Here is a 16,773-nt window from a genome sequence, read left to right as displayed (position 1 = left end):
ACTTTAAAATCATAAAAAAGTTTAGTGTATTAGATGTTTTTAGCACATTACAGAAAATAGAGCTCCTCAAGTGTTTATTGGAAGTATTACTGCTGTTCCAGTGGTTTTAATACTCTCCTTTAATATTTCCCCCCATTTTCCAGCTGATTTAAATTCTGAGACCCAACTCTAAGACCACAGGACTGTATTAAAGGCAGAAATTCTAAAGCACAGATGGGTGGCACAGATACACACAGGGAATTCTTGTATCACGCTAGGCTGAAGGTATCAAGCCCAAATCCTCGGATTTAGGTACAATCCTATGGTCAGTCCTCTGCCTTGCACTATCTTGACTCCCTTTTCAGAGAAATAAGCATTTGCAAAGCTCTTTATCAGGAATTAGTTTGTCCATATTAAAAACCAACCAAACAATAAACAATGCATTCAAGAATTCAGGATTAGAGACACATCAGAAATAATGGTATGTTTTGTTTTCCATATATATATACACACACACGCACATAAATAAACACATAGATACATATACACATGCATATATATATTTATATACACGTCTGTCAAAGAGACCAAAAAGAAATTCCCATGAATTCTAGTGACAACTTTAGATTTCATTTGGTGCTTTCAAATTCAGTTCCAAAACTCTAAGATGTTACTTGTGTGATATTGCTGAGTGAATTTCAAAAAAAAAAAAAAAAAGCTAGCAAGTGATGGATACCATGGTACATTTGTCCTCTATGTTAGTCTAGACCAACAGTAATATGTTTAGATTTATTTATGTGAGGGCATCTTAAACCATGCCTTAAAGACTACTGAAGACCTGCAGACGGCCAGGTTATGTTTCTGTGACACACTGCAGTTACTTAGTGTGGCCACTGTACCTGAGTTAATTTAGGCATTTCTGCAAAATGCAGACTTGCTTGTTGTAGAGAAAGAGAGGGTATGGCCAGAAACAAACTGCTGATGCTACTGTCAGTTCTGGAAAACGCTATTTTGGAAACCAACAGCAGACCCCCACGCTGGCATTCAGACAAAGCTGAAAAGCCTACTGCTGCAGGTAGCCACCAAACTTCACACGCTGTAAACACCTCTAAATAAACGACTCCAAGTAGGTAGCCAAGACACCTAAACCACTATTTTTTAACTAATTATACTGCTTCAAAGGAAGGGCAATGTTTATCTTGGCTGTTTATCTTCTCCTTACCTTTGCTATCATAAATCACATTTATTGGTAAGTTCCCGACAAGTGAACCATCCTAAGAAAAGCATTGAAAAATTATTTGTTAAGAATAGGCTCTTCCTGATAGTTACAAGTTCAAAAAATAAGACGGTGCAACACAGGGATGTAATTTTAGGTGAAGACTGCACTGGAAATTGCGGGAATTTGGTCAGGCAAGTACCCTTCCATCCCCCTGCACTCCTCCCTCACAAAAAAAGGAGCAGTGAAACATCCTCCCATTTGGGAGGCAAGGAAGGGGCCTTCTCCTGGGCATGTTACAGAAGGTGAGCTCAGTAAAAATCAATTCTTTAACATCAGGCAGTTGTAGTTGCCTTTCAGCCTACAAGTGATATATGATCACCCTTCTCTCTTACTCTTCAACCATCCACACATCCACATGTCCTTCAGTGTACTGCTTGGCCTTTCTGTCTCCAGGTTAATAATTCACCACAGTCAATGCTTGCTTTAAAGATGTCAAATACATCATTTATCTTTCTCAGCCACTAGACAAAAACATTAAGATTAAAAATATTTAGGCCTCAGTATTAGCTTGGAAAAAAAATCTTTACGTACTTTTTCCCTGTTTTTTCCAAATTTATTCCACATTTAGAGCAGCTGGACACATGATCTTAACACAGTGAATGCTTAGCACACTGATCAGTGTCTGAAAGCAAGCTTCATCAAAAGGTGAACATTTGGAAGCACTTGTAACTGAAACAGCAGCTTTTTATGGAAGTGTGATTTTCTCAGGCGTGTCTTAAGACAACTCTTTTAATGGGTTGTGCAAACAGATAATTGCATATTGAGCTGTCCATTAACTCTAAAATTACATTTTATTATTATATAAAATGGCAAACTTAGAACCACTTAGTAATGAAAAAAAAAAGCTTAGAAAATGAGTATGTAATTTTTAGACTTAATTAAGCTGGTAAAATCTGAATACATTAAGCAATTTAAGGACAGATGAAAAATACATCCAAACAGATCTACTCAGTATGAAATGATTTTACAGGGATTAAGAGCACAGTGCAAACATGAGCGCTGTCTTCATGCACAAAGTTGATCTGTTTTGGACGTTTAGCATCTAAGATATATCTTGAGTATAAAGATTGTAAAGGGATGCGTATATCATGCTTGTTGATTTTACACCTTATTTTCAGTGTCTAAGGAAGTACACACTGCATTTATCTCTCTCGAACTGAGCTGTAGGCTAACAATTAGCATTTGGAGAGATTTATTATAGACTGAGAAATTAGTTTACAGATGTAGATACTTCTTTGATGTACTCCTGTTCACACAGCATGTCCACATCATTCTCTGTTTCTGGGCACAGCAAGAATCGAGTGCCAGAGAAACGGTTCCTTTATGTGCAAAGCCCAGGCTGGCTTCCAAGAAGGACCCTGCCAGGTGAGGACCCTTGTTTGACTTTCTTCTGGGGCTCCCGCCACCCGTGACGTGACTCCTCAGAGCCAACACCACCGAACCCGCTCCCACTAGTGATTAGCATCCCATGACACTGCTCTGCCTCTGGCCTTCAGCGCTCTGGTTTTTTGGGTTATTGTTCTGACTGGTTCAGAGGAGTTACTCCAAACATGAACTCAGCTGCTTCTTATATATATCTTGAGTGACAGGTGAGTATTTCACACCCTTTACTTCAACAAAGTCTCATACAGTCTGTCACAACAATGCTTTAATAAATGTTAAATTGGTGACAGACATGTAGAAGCCAACTCATGTTAAGCACGCTTTTCAAACAAGGCTAGTCAAGGCCTGTTGGAGTGATAACATTTTGAAAACGTATCACTTAATGTTTCATCATTCAACTGCCCATCAGTCAGGCAGAACCATCAGCCGCTTTGCAATGGGAACTATAGGAAATCGCTACAGAATGACTTATCCATACGAGGCAGAAACTGTTTATAAGTAATATATGTAAAATAAGAAAAAGAAAAATTCCTTCCACTGTCAAAAATGCACTTACATTGACTTTGTGATTGCTGCTTTGCATTGCTGTGAAAAAACCCTTGAGATCTTGCTATGGAGGCTCACAGGATCACAAGTTTCCCAAGACCAGTCTGAGAGAGCAGGATGCCTCACGCAGCAGCTGGTCCCTGGAGCAGAGGTTGAGGACCACGTTCAGATTGCTCCAGCCAAAAGAAACCTGCCCGTCTGCTGTGATACAGATAAGCTGAATGGATTTATAGGACATAAATGTCCTGCTAAGGATTAGGCTTAAGGACTTCCAGAGATATTCAAACACATAAAATTATGGGTTCATTTCTACATTAACACTGATAGGGACAAAAAAAATAATTATTCTTAACCAAAGAAATGTGAATGTCGGAGCATTGCTGTTTGATCATGGCCTTCTAAACATTTTGTGACACTGAAAAAAGGGCAGACCGTTGTACAATTACCCATTGTGTGGACTTCTGTGTCCTCCTTTGATACACAGGATACAGGACACAGTTTAAGGACAAGGCAGTGTTTTAGATGGATAACTGTGCCTTCCCACTATGACAGAATTCAAATGCTTGGCACATTTCAAATGTTGTGGCTTGGTCTCATCATTAGTTTTTTGCTGCTATTATATTTTCATATATGTATTTATTCCCCGTTTTATATACTTTAATAGCTCAGAGAAGGAGTGAACCTCAAGGAACACGCACTCTGAAAAAGCCAACACAGAACTCAATCCAATATACCTCATAGGAAAAAATTCTGCATGCTTTGGCCCCATCTCTGAAAGAAAGTTCAAGTTTCAGATCTCTGACAGATGTTAGTACTCCATTCACATTTCATGTTCAAACCTGTACTTTGAAAATTTCTCTCAGCTTTGCCACAGGCCTCAGTAGCCAGATCTGGGCACTGCTGACCAGATAGAGCGGACTCTAAGTATGCCACCACGTCTGGATTACGGAACTGTCTGCCCCATGTGCCACACACCGATGAAGTACAGCACATCCACTCCATGCTTTAGTGGTCCTCTAACCACAAAGCCTTTTCTTGTGGTTGTAAGTAATACTGAGGAGGAGCAGGAAGCTTTCTGTGCATCCAGGAGTCATTTTTCCAACCTGGCTTCCTAGGGAATGAAGTTGATATGATAACACTTTGCCTGTTTTTGTACATCCCACCGTAACTTCTGAGCCCTCTGGTCAATTCTGAACAAATAGATTGAAAGAGATTTCCTGTAAGTTGCATGGAAATGAATAGTCAGGTAGAGGAAAACAGACATATAAATGTCTCCAGCGAAGAGAGGATTGCAGCCTGAACTCAAATTTTATTAGACATTACAAAATCAATCTGAGAGAGAGCAAGTATGAATGTCCCAAGAACGGGAAATGCTTCATTCAAACCATGAACTTATTAAAGGTCATTTAATTGCAATGTGAGACAGAAACCATCATCAATTAGTAATGGTGCTCCCTGAACCAGTGATGTTTACCTGTCAGTGAAAATCTTCTTATGAAGTCTATAGCATCATTTGTGGTACTAGACTTTATGTGGGGAATTGACTGTTTTAAAATGCTTTTTGTAAATGTTTTATATTGCTCTCGACGTGATAGCACAGTGACAGGGAATGCTAGACGTTTGGGGCATCCTGGAAGGGTGAAAATAAATGATAGCTCTCACTCCCAGAGCTGCCCTTTGAAGGGACCCTAGTTAGGTAGAAAATGCTATGGGACAATTGCGGTTAAATCCCAAGAGAGCTTTTGGAGTGTCACCCACAAGAGCCGGGCTGAGAGCAAAAGTAATTCATTCCAGCTGAGCACATAACTTTAGAAAGGTCTCCTACTTTCATGCTAGGAGTGAAAAGGCACTTCTGTCTAGAAGCCATGATAAGACACTCTGGAAACAGCAGAATGGCCACCTTCGTTTGTTTGGTCTGTGTTTCGGGGCTGCAGGATGGAATTGCATTCACTGCCTGTGAAAATTATGGGTTTCTGTTCGCTAGCTGGCTGAAAAATTCCCATAAAATACTATGCAGAAGTTTCTCTGCTTCATGGGGGAGTCCTCCGAGGTCACTGTTCAGCAGCCCAAGACTTGGCCTTCCTACAGGTGTTCACAGTGTGCTAGACAGTTCCCAGGGACATACGTAAACCTCTGTCTTGGGAGGTTTTCCTAAAACATCTAATCTAAACACCAGTATTGCTGCACTTTTATATATATCTTTGTGTGTTCTGGCACCTGATAAAAATTCCATTATTTTCAGCAAATGAGTGTCACCTGGTGATACCACAACTTCCTCTGAGGAGGTGCTTTTGCAGAGTTCATCCTTAGGTTATACGTGGGCTATTTTTTTTTTTTCCCAGAAACTCCAGGAAAGACATCTGAAAAACTCCACTCTTGTGCATCTCATTTGGATCTCTTCCCACTACAGAAGGTACTAGCTAAAGCCCAGCTGTTCTCAGAGAAGTGACGGCTCAGCAGCTGAACTGTTGTGTACAGAACACTAAAAGCACGAAACGACATGCAAAACCTCTGCCAAATATTGATGGAGCAGCTACACGTTCATTGTTAGAAGGACCACTAGTGACTACTAAATGCCATCAGATGGTTAAGGACAGCCAGTTATGGCTTAATGGCTCCTCTCGGGGTCCTGGGAAACTAACTCGTAAAAAGCATCAGAGGCCCACTACATCCCTTTGGTTTTAACTAGCCACAGAGGCATTTAACTGAGCATGCCAGAGAGTGGGCTCTCCGATACAAATGGATCTGGCTGAGCAAGACACAATTGCTGCAGCCTCTCTAAGGGAGAGAATAATTTAATCTTCCTGGCTGCTCAGCCCGTGGTGTAGGTTAGACTGATACTTTTTCTGCAATCACAGTGGGGTCCTGCAATTCACTGTATGCTTCTAGAAACTTTATATATCCATATTCACTGCACACAGGTTATCTAATGATAACCACCTTAATCACTATTGCTGAGCTGAGATTCAAAGCTGTGGTGAAATGGCAGTGCTTTCTGGATCAGCATGATCCTCAATGGAAGGGTTCTACTTCTTTAATATTTAAATATAGTGTCTGTTTTTAGGAGATTTACTAAGCACTGTGACAATTTTGTAACATAGAGTCAACCAAGATAATTTCCTGCATACTTTAAACCCATATTTAACTATAATTAAGCTGCGAAAGTTGCCCTGTTAATGGCATTGTGGACAGTGTGTGAGAGACGATGTTTTTAAAGAAATCTTTTGGCTCTTACTTATGCCTACTTTGCTTGGGACAATGATGGAAGAACTGCTCAATTCTCTGCTCACGGATCCATTTGTGCAAGTGTACCACATGAGACAGAAGCAATACTTCTTGCTAATGCTAATGGAATCGTCCATCAAACCTTGCTTTGCAGCTGGTTTTGGTAAAGTATGAAAAAGGATGCTTGCTTCTGCAGAGTTGATGACACTGCCATGCTTCCTTACCACAAACCTGCCTACTATGTTGAACAGTTTGAATTAAACCTTCATCCGTGGCTTCTCAAGCACAAGGGAAGCCATCAGTGTACTCACTGAACGGGCTGTTGTGTGCCTTAGCGACAGCGACAAAAGCAACAGCAATGCGCGTAGCACAGAACGAGCGTGTTCAATGGACTAGCCGGTGCTAGCACCTAATGCCAAGGCAGGCCTAACCTGCCGCTTCTGGGAGAGCCAGCGTCCACGTCCCCCGGAGCTGCGGTGCTCCTTCGGGAGCACAAATCGCTCCCTATCCCCCAGTGCCCTGCCAGACACCAGAGGACATTTAATAGCTACACCTCTGCCAAGCTGAATAATTCGCTGTCTGCTGAAAAGGCAACTGCTATTTTTAGGTCTTCCTTCCCTTCTTTTCCTCAGGGTGCCCAAAACAGGCCTGACAAGACAAAAGACCGTACAATCTTGGTCACACACGGTCAGCTTTACACTCTGGGTAAAGCACAAAGGACCGTCACAACCATGTCCTTGTACATGCTGCTCATAGAAAGCACAGCCTGAACGCAGGGTCCTTTCCAGTCCGGGAGTTCTGGGAAGCACGGCAGAGGCTGAAGACGGTACCTGCTCAAGACCTCTCCATGGGAAAGAGCCACGTGTGGTGAGAGCACATGTCAATGCAGTGGATTCAAGAGTCCCCCCTCGTACTGCTCAGCCAGCTCCTAGTTAGAGTCAGCGTTGGGTGAACACCTATATCCAAGCCCTCCATTTGGCACAAGAACCGAAGACGTTTCTTGGGATGTAAGTCTAGACCGTCTGTGTCAAACACTTTTTTTGGTGCCCTCTTCTCATCACTTGTACGCTCATCTAAAAATCCCTACAATCTATATGCTAATTTCTTCACCTTCTAAGCCATTTCACATACATGCGTTTTTAGCTACGACTACCGTGTTTTTAACTCATTAAAATGTAACTGGTCCTGTTCTCAGTCTAGCTATAGCCATTGGAAAATGTTCAGTGCTTATTTCAAGCTACACTGGCAGTATCAAATAGTGAGCAAATAGGCTATTGCTGGGTGTGAAAAATGCATCACTTCTCTTTGGAAAGTAATTCTAAAGAACAGCTTAGAAACCATGTGGCTTTTCAGATTTACAGTTGTGCCTCCTAAGATTATTTAAATAATGCCTTTATTCCTTCTATCCATTATGTTTCAGAGCACAGTGTGCTGCAGGCCAAAACATTAAACTTATAATATATGTAAATGTGAGTGACATTTCACCTGAGTGATATGAGGAGTTCCTCAGATTTTGAGAGCCAGACAGCCAGCATGCAGCACCGAACTGCACGTGCAGATAAGGAACATTTTCTGTATTATTTGTGTGCAATAGATAGTAATTCCCTGAGGAAAATTGTTTCTAAAATTACCTACTTTTTTAAAGGTTTCCGGTATTAGTCCTTTTAATTATTTCTATTCATGTATTTTTGGACTAGCCAACACTTACAAAAGGAAAAAAAATTATTAAGGAAATATAAAAAATATCTAATCAAAAGAATTATAAACCAGTACAGTTTTCCATGGATCTGGACACTTACCTATAAGCAAGATTACTAATGCATCTGTGATGTAATAACCAAACAGGAAAGGCTTCTGCCAGACTTCCACACCAACAGCACCGGTGAGCAGATATGCTGCAATTAATACCTATAGAAAAAGGATAAATTATTTTCAATCCTTTACTTCTAAAGGCACAGAATTTTGCTTATCATCTTAGTACAAATGCAAGAGTAAAAAAATCTGTTATTTTCCTCCCGTCTCCACTTTACAGAACCTTATGCTGCCATCCCAAAATAATTACTTCTAAGTGGTGCAGCAACTTCCAGGGTCACCAACAAAATTATTTAAAACGTATGAAATATAGTAAGCAAGCAACTTCCCTGCTCATGTGTGCATCTGTTTGCATGTGGTAAGTATTACTGACATACCTCTTCAAAACACCCAATTTCTAAATCTCTTCTTAAAGCCAGGTCTCCCCAGTGCAAATGCACTTTCTTGTATTTGCATACAGACTTCAGAATTAGCAATGTGCTTATTTTTGCAGTTCAGCCCCCTGAACTGATCATATCAGAATAACTGAGAGAGGAAAAAAAATCTAAGCTCAGCTGAAATAATAAAAAAATTCAATTGAATGTGAAGAAATAAAAAGAAGGGGAGGGAGCTGAAGTCGTCTGTGATTTTTAAGTTGTTTGTCAGGTAACATCATTACAGGACACAAAAAGGAACAAGTAGTCAAACTTCGTTAGGAGTGAAAGGACTCAAACAAATGACTCACAAGCAAGTTAGCATGCTGAAATGCCACCAGTTTCAGTAGTGTTGTAAATGTAGTTTCTACTTTGTCGTCAGAGTTAATTTTGTGACCCAGCTGAGGTCAGAAATCTTAATGCAATCAAAACCCTATAGCTCCTACAGCTATAACCCTCACACCCATTGCATTGCTCACAGCAGCACTGCCTACTGGCAGTTCATGGCGCAAATTGTTGAAGTTTTCCCATTTTAGGTGTGTAACGTGCAAGTGCAATACTGAACGTGATACAGCAGTTCCCAAGTCCTTGCGCCCTTGATCCCACCTCCTCAAGGGACCCCAGCCTCCCCTTGAAACACATCTCCTGGCTTAGCCCAGGCCACCCACCCCCTGCAGCCCCTTCTGCTGCGACTGCTGCTCCACTCTTTCTCTAGGCTGCTCTGTTTCCAGCTATTTCATTTTGCTGTGGGACTTCTAGTGGAGGGTGTCCCTGCCCACAGCAGGGGGGTTGGAACTAGATGGTCTCTGAGGTCCCTTCCAACCCAAACCATTCTGTGATTCTATAATTCTATGACTCATAAGGAGCTGTGTGCGTTATTTTACATGTCTCAACCTCCTGAACTATTCTAGACTTGAATTAACAACGAACTGCAAACATTTAATTCAGCTCTAAATTATTAACTATGTATGTTAATTATAATGCCATTTAGAAGACTGTATATTCATATATCTATTCCCAGGTAACAGTCAGTAACTTTTTTTTTTTCCGTTCAATACAGTTTCTCACTCTGGGATGACAGATAGTTTTACCCATATGATACATCTTACTAATTTTTGTTTAGGTTTTTTAAATACTCATTTTTTACTATATTCTTCATTCTTCTTCATTTTTAAGTTCAACAAACACATTTCTAGTCCAGTAATTTCTAGTAATTAAATTAATTAATTTAAAGGTACACTGAAGATCTTTTTTCTAGATAGCAGGCTGCTTAAGATCCCAGGTTAGTAGCAGAACACTAATGTCCATTAAACTCCCTATTACACTTAAACATCGCTCTATTTGAGCGATTTGAACTTCACTTAGTTCTCTGTATCTAAATTCAAGATTCTTTCCCTATCAGTACATAACTTTTAAGGGGTTTTGCTTGAATGAGGCATCGCAGAACTGGATGGTTGAATCGCCCCTGCAAGAACAAGCAGCACAACAGAAGGGCAGGCACTAGTATGACAGTTACATCTTGGGCCACTGAAGGCAGCCAGTCAAATTTTGGTCTAAATGAAGGACGTGTATAATGGGTTTTACAACTGACTACAACAGACCTAACATTTGGTTTTCTGAAGAAATTGCATTATGTTATCCATAAGACATGACGGATGGACTCCTGGCCCCCTCAGAGGTGATGGCAAAACTCCAACCGGCTTTGATGGAGCCTGAATTTACCCTCGCACGTTGAATTCTGAACAGACATTTTTGGCAAGTGATAAAAGAGGAACTTCAGTGTTATCTGTTATTACTGACAGTACTTTTGGCAGTGCAGTCATGAGTATCAGTGTCAGATGTCAGCACACCTCTAGGAACAGGAGCATCGGTGCAACGGGCTCTCTCGGGGGAATCCCCTGCCCTGGGATTGGTGATGCAGCACTCACAGGTTGAGATCTCCTCTTATTTAACAGATGTTGTGTATGAAAAAACACTCTGTGGCTTCAAATTTTTGGACTGTTGTTTTTTAAGGACTCGTAACTTCGACTTCACTAACGCAGTCTCAAAGACCTCCTTTAGAAAGTTAGAAGGACGAGAAAATGGCTGTGTCCCTTGAGCTAAGCTATGTTAGAAAAATTGAAAATTGTCAAAATTATTAGACAAAAGCTTAGTATGTTAATCAGCTGTATAAACTGATTTAAAGGCATTGCAGGTAAAAAAAAAGTTCAGAAAAAAAGGAAAAAAAAAGCAGTGTTCCTAAGTGCAACTGAATAGTTCTACTTAAGAAAAGATGGCCAGGTTTTTTACTCATCTCTCTGGCATCAATTGGCTTTAGTACTTTTCCGATATAAATGTCGTCTTTAGCAAGTAAAAATAATTGTAACCTTCTGTAAAATGAGAAGTCCAAATTAAATAACACAAGTAAGGATTGTATAGCAAGTTAGTGTCAGATATATACAATCTTGGATTCCAACTCACTGCAGCATCAGACCAGGCAAATTTTTGGCTTGCCAAGGCCTTATCTATGAGGAGGCAATAGTACTTAATGCAGACAAAAATCTAGAAATATATGGTGTTAATTTGCAGGCCCTTTGAACAGCAGGACAGCTGGCTTCTGAGCAGTGGCTCCCTATCTTGTCACATTTTTGTAAATCACAGCAACGTGGTCACCTTTCTCCACCTGTAAAATCAGAATATTACTTCTTTAATGTGGCATTGGGAGAATTCTATATAACCCTAAGGCAGTGTAACTCCTCAAAATCTCCTAGCTTCTAGTCTTTTAACTGTTCTCTAAAATACCTGATTTTTTAAAATCACCATCTCTTTCATGTCTTTCCACTACTGCAGGTCTAAGTATTGTGACTAAAATGTTCAAGATTGAGTGTGTATGTACATATATTTTTTTCTCCCTAATGATTTACCATTTCTGTTTTACACATAGACTCATTGAGTATGCTGTATGATGTACTACACAGGGAAAAAAATCAAACATTTTCTCATCTTTCTTTCTAAATATACTGGCTATGCTTTTCAATTTGTTAAGATTACACAAAAAATGACATTAATGTTACTGTAATATTCAATTTCACTAGCATATTCCAATAGCATTAATTGTTCATGTGTTGAAATACTTTCCATTAACACCGTGCTCAAACTGAACATCTAGAGAGCAAAGTCATTTAAAATACAAAGTTACTTTTTTTCCTCTGAAAATAAATGTGACACTTGCTTAAAAAAGTAAAAACTGACAATTTCCATAAAGTCCTTTCAATAGGAGCTAGCTTTAGCGTGATGTGTAATTTTTCCATTTTAATTTTTTTCTCAGTATTTTTTCTTTCAATAAATAGCTAAAGGGAAATTTTGCCTATAAATATAATTTTTATATGCCTTAAAAAAGTCATTTTGCATTTAGACATGCAGTATGTGATAGGTAAACAGCTCAAGGCACGTGGAAGATTAATTAACCAAGAAAGGTTTGAGTAGAATGTAGTTGAGTGGTTAAGAACAAAGCCAATCTGATGCAGAAAGAGCCTGTGCACCACAGGTTCCGCTGTTTAAATTTCACATCAATGCACTATGGGATGTCCCTCAAATAAGTGAGAACTGAGTTTCATGTCCAGCTGTTCAGGAGGCAGCTGGAAGGAGGCACCACGGCCTGGCCAGCACTCCTGCACCGCTATCGGTTCTTTTACTTCAATGATTCCAGTGCGCTCCTACCTTTGGAACTAAAGAATAATCAATATTATTTCTTCTCAAGAGAGGCCATGCTTTCCACAGCCATTTCAAATTCTCTCAGAAAAACTCTAAAAGTCATTTATTTTAACTAAAATAAAAAAAAATCTGAATTCTGATAATGTGGCCAAAGAATGACACATTTGAGTCTTCATTTTTCTCCTTAATAGAGACTTTTTTTTGGTTCCCTAGAAGAGACAGAAGTTTTAAAAGGTGTGATGTGCATTTGCATTGCTCGGGATTTCTCTGCCAGATCCTGAAACACTGGCTGCCACTGTACTTCCTGGGAAAAGGCCATATGAGACATATTTCAGCATGAGTTTTGTAAACTGCTTTTCAAAAGAAAACCTGGTATATGGCATCCAAAAAACCCCTTACCTTGTTTTGACTGAAAGGAAGGAGAAAAGTTAAGTTCTACAATGTTTACCTGCATCGTATACTTCATTTATTCAGAGTTTCAAGGCAAGCAGCATGTTCTCCTGAGAGCCTAGGTGGGACCATCCAAAGCCATCGGGCAGAACCAGCTGGGAAGGCATCTTAAACTGAAAACCTGGGGCTCATGGTCCCAGCACACACACCTGCAGGCAGGACTGTACAGAGGATTTCTGGTCATCCCCTCCTTACAGGGCTAGGGCAGGGCCAGAGCGAGCCTTCTGTTGCCTTTCACACTTGCTACTCGTGCTTTTTTCACGCTTGCCCGCTTGGCTGGGGAGAATGAGGGGAAGGAGCGTGGGATTGCCTGGGTCACACCAGCTCTCATGCAGCTCTTATCTTCACTTTTAAACTTTTATGTAAGAATATGAAGTGTACGTGTAAGGCAGCACAGATGTAGGCAGAGGTATCACTACATCATATTAAGGAAAAATGAATATTTTGTTCCCCTATGATGAACTCAACTACAGTGGCTTATGAAAAGCAACAGCAGGATTAGGGAACTACTTCATTAGGGGAATACTAAATTTTCAGGAGGAAAATAGACTTTTTTTAAAAAATCAAGAGGATGTCTATGAAATTTAACATATGGCAGGAAGCTTGAAACTTTAATTTCTCAGGAAAGCCCTGTCTTTTTTTCTCCAAGAAACTTAATTTGCAGGTATTAGCTTTCTTTGGTTGGGCTTGTGACAAAAATAAAAGTGTTTGTTTTCCCAAGATGTATCCAACAGAATTTCTCACAGAACATAGTAAAGGTTTCTTTTTTAGCCTTCTCTTCAGCCCATAACTTTTGGGGTTTCTAATAGGTGCACTCACTCAAAAGTGTATGAAAATTGTCTTAGATGCTATGGTGTAGAGAGGCTTCTCTCCCTGCATCTCTTCCTGCTCGCAGAGGACTCAGCACAAGATAGCTCCTTGTGCTGGAGGTGGGGGAGAGGGGAAGAGTTTTCACTCTGCAGACACCTCCTCCTTGATTCTGGATCCACAAACGTAACAGTCCTCTGACCAAGCATCTCTCAGACACGTTACAGCCATTTTTCAAGTTTACAAACCGCAGCTTCCTATAAATGGCTGTCTGCTGTAATCAAAGCTAATTGGAGTGCCAATTACAGCCCAGCTAGCATAATTAGGTTACCAATTCTGACGAGTCATCAAGTCGCAAAAAAATGTGATCTGCATAAGTCCCACAAATTTCTCTATTTATAATGAGGTATTTTTTCATGAGAAACAGCAATTCTCTTCACAGCACAGCTAAGGCAGAGCCAGCGAGCGGGCTGCCTGTGTTTATATACAGTGGAGCTGACTCAGCAGCAGTGTCCTGGGAGCTACGTGCCAGTTAAGCTTTCATTAAGGCCAACAGTTATCTATTTGCACACTTATACTAATTACTGTATTTCCTGAGCTTTGTGGTGATAATGAAGTCCTAAGTTCCTGGCTACCATCAAATTTAAAAGCAGAAGCAGGGGACTAGACCACCTGAATGTCTGACATGCCAATGCAATAGCATCATGCTGTCGGTGAAATGACTGAAGACAGAGCAGAGAGGCGCATCCGTGCAGCAATCCAGCTAGGAACGCCACATCCGAAAGCAGCCTGCGAGTGTTTCCTCACTCTCTGCCTCTGAATGTGAGAATAGCTGGCAGCAAAGCAGTGGGGAAAAAAACCCAGCAAGGGGAACATTACCTTTCTTATTCATCATCAGCCATTTGCTAATGTCCTCAGTATCTTCTCCTCCAAGTAGCTGGAGATGAAGAGCTAACTTTAATAGTGCACACATCATACAAAATTTGCGGAATGCGTTTACAGAACAAGAGCAAGGCAATGTTTGTAGGGGAATTAAGATGTTTTGCTAGACTAGTTAGTACAGCTTGGAAAAATTATGTTATATACTTTCTGGTGTGTGTGAAATGTAGTTTGGACAAATGGAAAAAATACGACCTTGATCTACAAATCCTGTCTGGTCTTTCTTCATAGGCAATCCCAACTACAAGAGCTAATTTTTATAGATGGGAAAACTGACATACAGACATTTCAATAGTACAATCTTCCACCACTGTTGATGATTGCACTATATAGCATCAAAAAATCCTTACATTTATTTGCTTATCATTTTGACTGTAGGCAAATCATCACAGAAGTTACTAGAAAGCAAGCACACAGGACAGCAATTCAGCATCAGAGGGGAACAGGAAATAGCACTTGTTAGCACCTTGCATCCAAGTTAATCAAAGCAGTTTACAAACTTTACTGAAATTCAGCCTCACCACAAATCTGTTAGGCAGGGAAATGTTATTACCGTTATTTCCCAGATGGGAAAGCAGTGACAGAGGCATAGGTCACTAAAAGGCACTGACAGAGTTAACAGTACTGCTCCGCTAGATGATAGCCACTCTCATATTTAACCACTAATACAGTTTGGATGCTGTAGCAATCCAGAAGAGCTTTCTAAACATTCACATGTATATCTACAGTGATCATCCGAGCAACAAGTGAAATTGGTTTGAACGTAGCTATTCCTCTCCTGCTGGAAGAACTTCACTAAGAAGCCTTACACAGACATGGCTGAAACTTGCAGACCAGCTGGCTGCCTAATGTCTTAGTCCTGAGCCAACTTCTTCTCCCAGAACCTATTTTCTAGGGGATGAAACAGATGCACCACAGCTGGACCACCATCTCTGAGTTGTTCTCAAACCACTGGATTCTGATTATGTTTACAGCAATACATCTGCAGCCATTAATTCAAATACTATATTTCCATTAAAACACATATTTGAATATTTGTCAAACTTCAATTATGTATATTTGGCTGTACCTTTCATCTCATGCCTGTGACAGGAAGCTCAGAAGATTGCTCTTCAGGCTGCAAGAACCTGGTTATCTAAGAAACGGATAAGCCAGCCCAGAGATCCCAGTGCTGGGCTCTTGGCAGCACAATGAGCTTGTTACTGCTCCTACTCATTTGTGCACTGAGGCCACCACTCACCGTGGTGCCCTGGGCATGTTTTGGAGGAGGTCCACCTCAAGGTAGGGCTGTAAGCCAGTCAAGAACTCAACTGGGGAACTAGGGCTGTGGGCTGATGCATAATCCACGTTACCGAATGCCATTCCCAGAGAGGAAACCTCTAATGGCATAACTTTGACTTTTTTTCAGGGGCACAACTTACTTGACAACCATTAATGCTCGCTGTATAGGTACAATGCTATTTCCATTACCACATTTGGTGTAAGAGGTGGTAGGATTGAGAAGCTCTAGCATTGTATAACTGTATAATTACCATCAATAAATACTACTTGGACTGATTTGCATCATGCCTCAGCACCTAGTGTTGGTGGGAAAATTGCTTATGGTTTCAGATAGCATAATAATTTTTGTTAATACCACAAATCAAATGCAGTTAAATGACATTCTCATGGGCACTGTCTGACTGCTAGGCTTGCTGCAAGCCTTTTTTTTTTCCTGCGAGGCAATGAATCTCTGATGCTGACAATTTGCTCTAGAGCATCCCTTCTTTACAAATATTTGCAGGAAATATTTCTGAATTACTTTTTTAGGGTTATGCTATTTCACATTCAAAATCTTGGCCAAATATATTTGCCTTGAGCTCTATTTTTCTATTTCTGTAATATTATGAAAACACTAACATAGTTAAAAAAAATAAAACCAAAACAGGAATGATAAATACTTACCACTTGGCTTATATCGTATCCCCAAGGAAGAAAAAGAACTCCTGTGTTATATTTCTCCCAGTGTGAACACATAAAGTTAAACAAGACAATGCTTAAATATATATACATTGTATATACAGAAACTCCAGTCTTCCCATTGTCACGGGAACAGACAGAAAAAAAAGAAAGCACAAAAATGGAGGTAGCCCAGCTATCCAGCCCATGGTCAAATAATTCTCCTAGAGGAGTACTGGACTGAGTCCTTCGAGCATGTTTCCCATCTATGGAGTCTGGAAAGATTGGGAAAGGAAAAGAAATAAAGAA

At 40.3% G+C, this 16,773-nt stretch overlaps 1 protein-coding gene across 1 annotated transcript in view; it reads right to left on the bottom strand.

The window, feature by feature from the left end:
• The window catches only part of LOC129202447 (ethanolaminephosphotransferase 1-like), a 69,943-nt gene that overhangs the window by 13,741 nt on the left and 39,429 nt on the right, over positions 1–16,773 (bottom strand). The window contains exons 6-7 of the mRNA XM_054815156.1: positions 16,471–16,739; positions 8,212–8,320 (exon numbers count right to left, since the gene is read on the bottom strand). Of these exons, the coding sequence (XP_054671131.1) occupies positions 8,212–8,320; positions 16,471–16,739 (378 nt within the window). The remainder of the gene's footprint in view (positions 1–8,211; positions 8,321–16,470; positions 16,740–16,773) is intronic.

This window comes from Grus americana, chromosome 2 (assembly GCF_028858705.1).
Source record: "Grus americana isolate bGruAme1 chromosome 2, bGruAme1.mat, whole genome shotgun sequence".
Lineage (NCBI taxonomy): Eukaryota > Metazoa > Chordata > Aves > Gruiformes > Gruidae > Grus > Grus americana.
The sequence above is the reverse complement of the archived record's forward strand: the minus strand, read 5'-3'. Positions and strand labels throughout refer to the sequence as shown.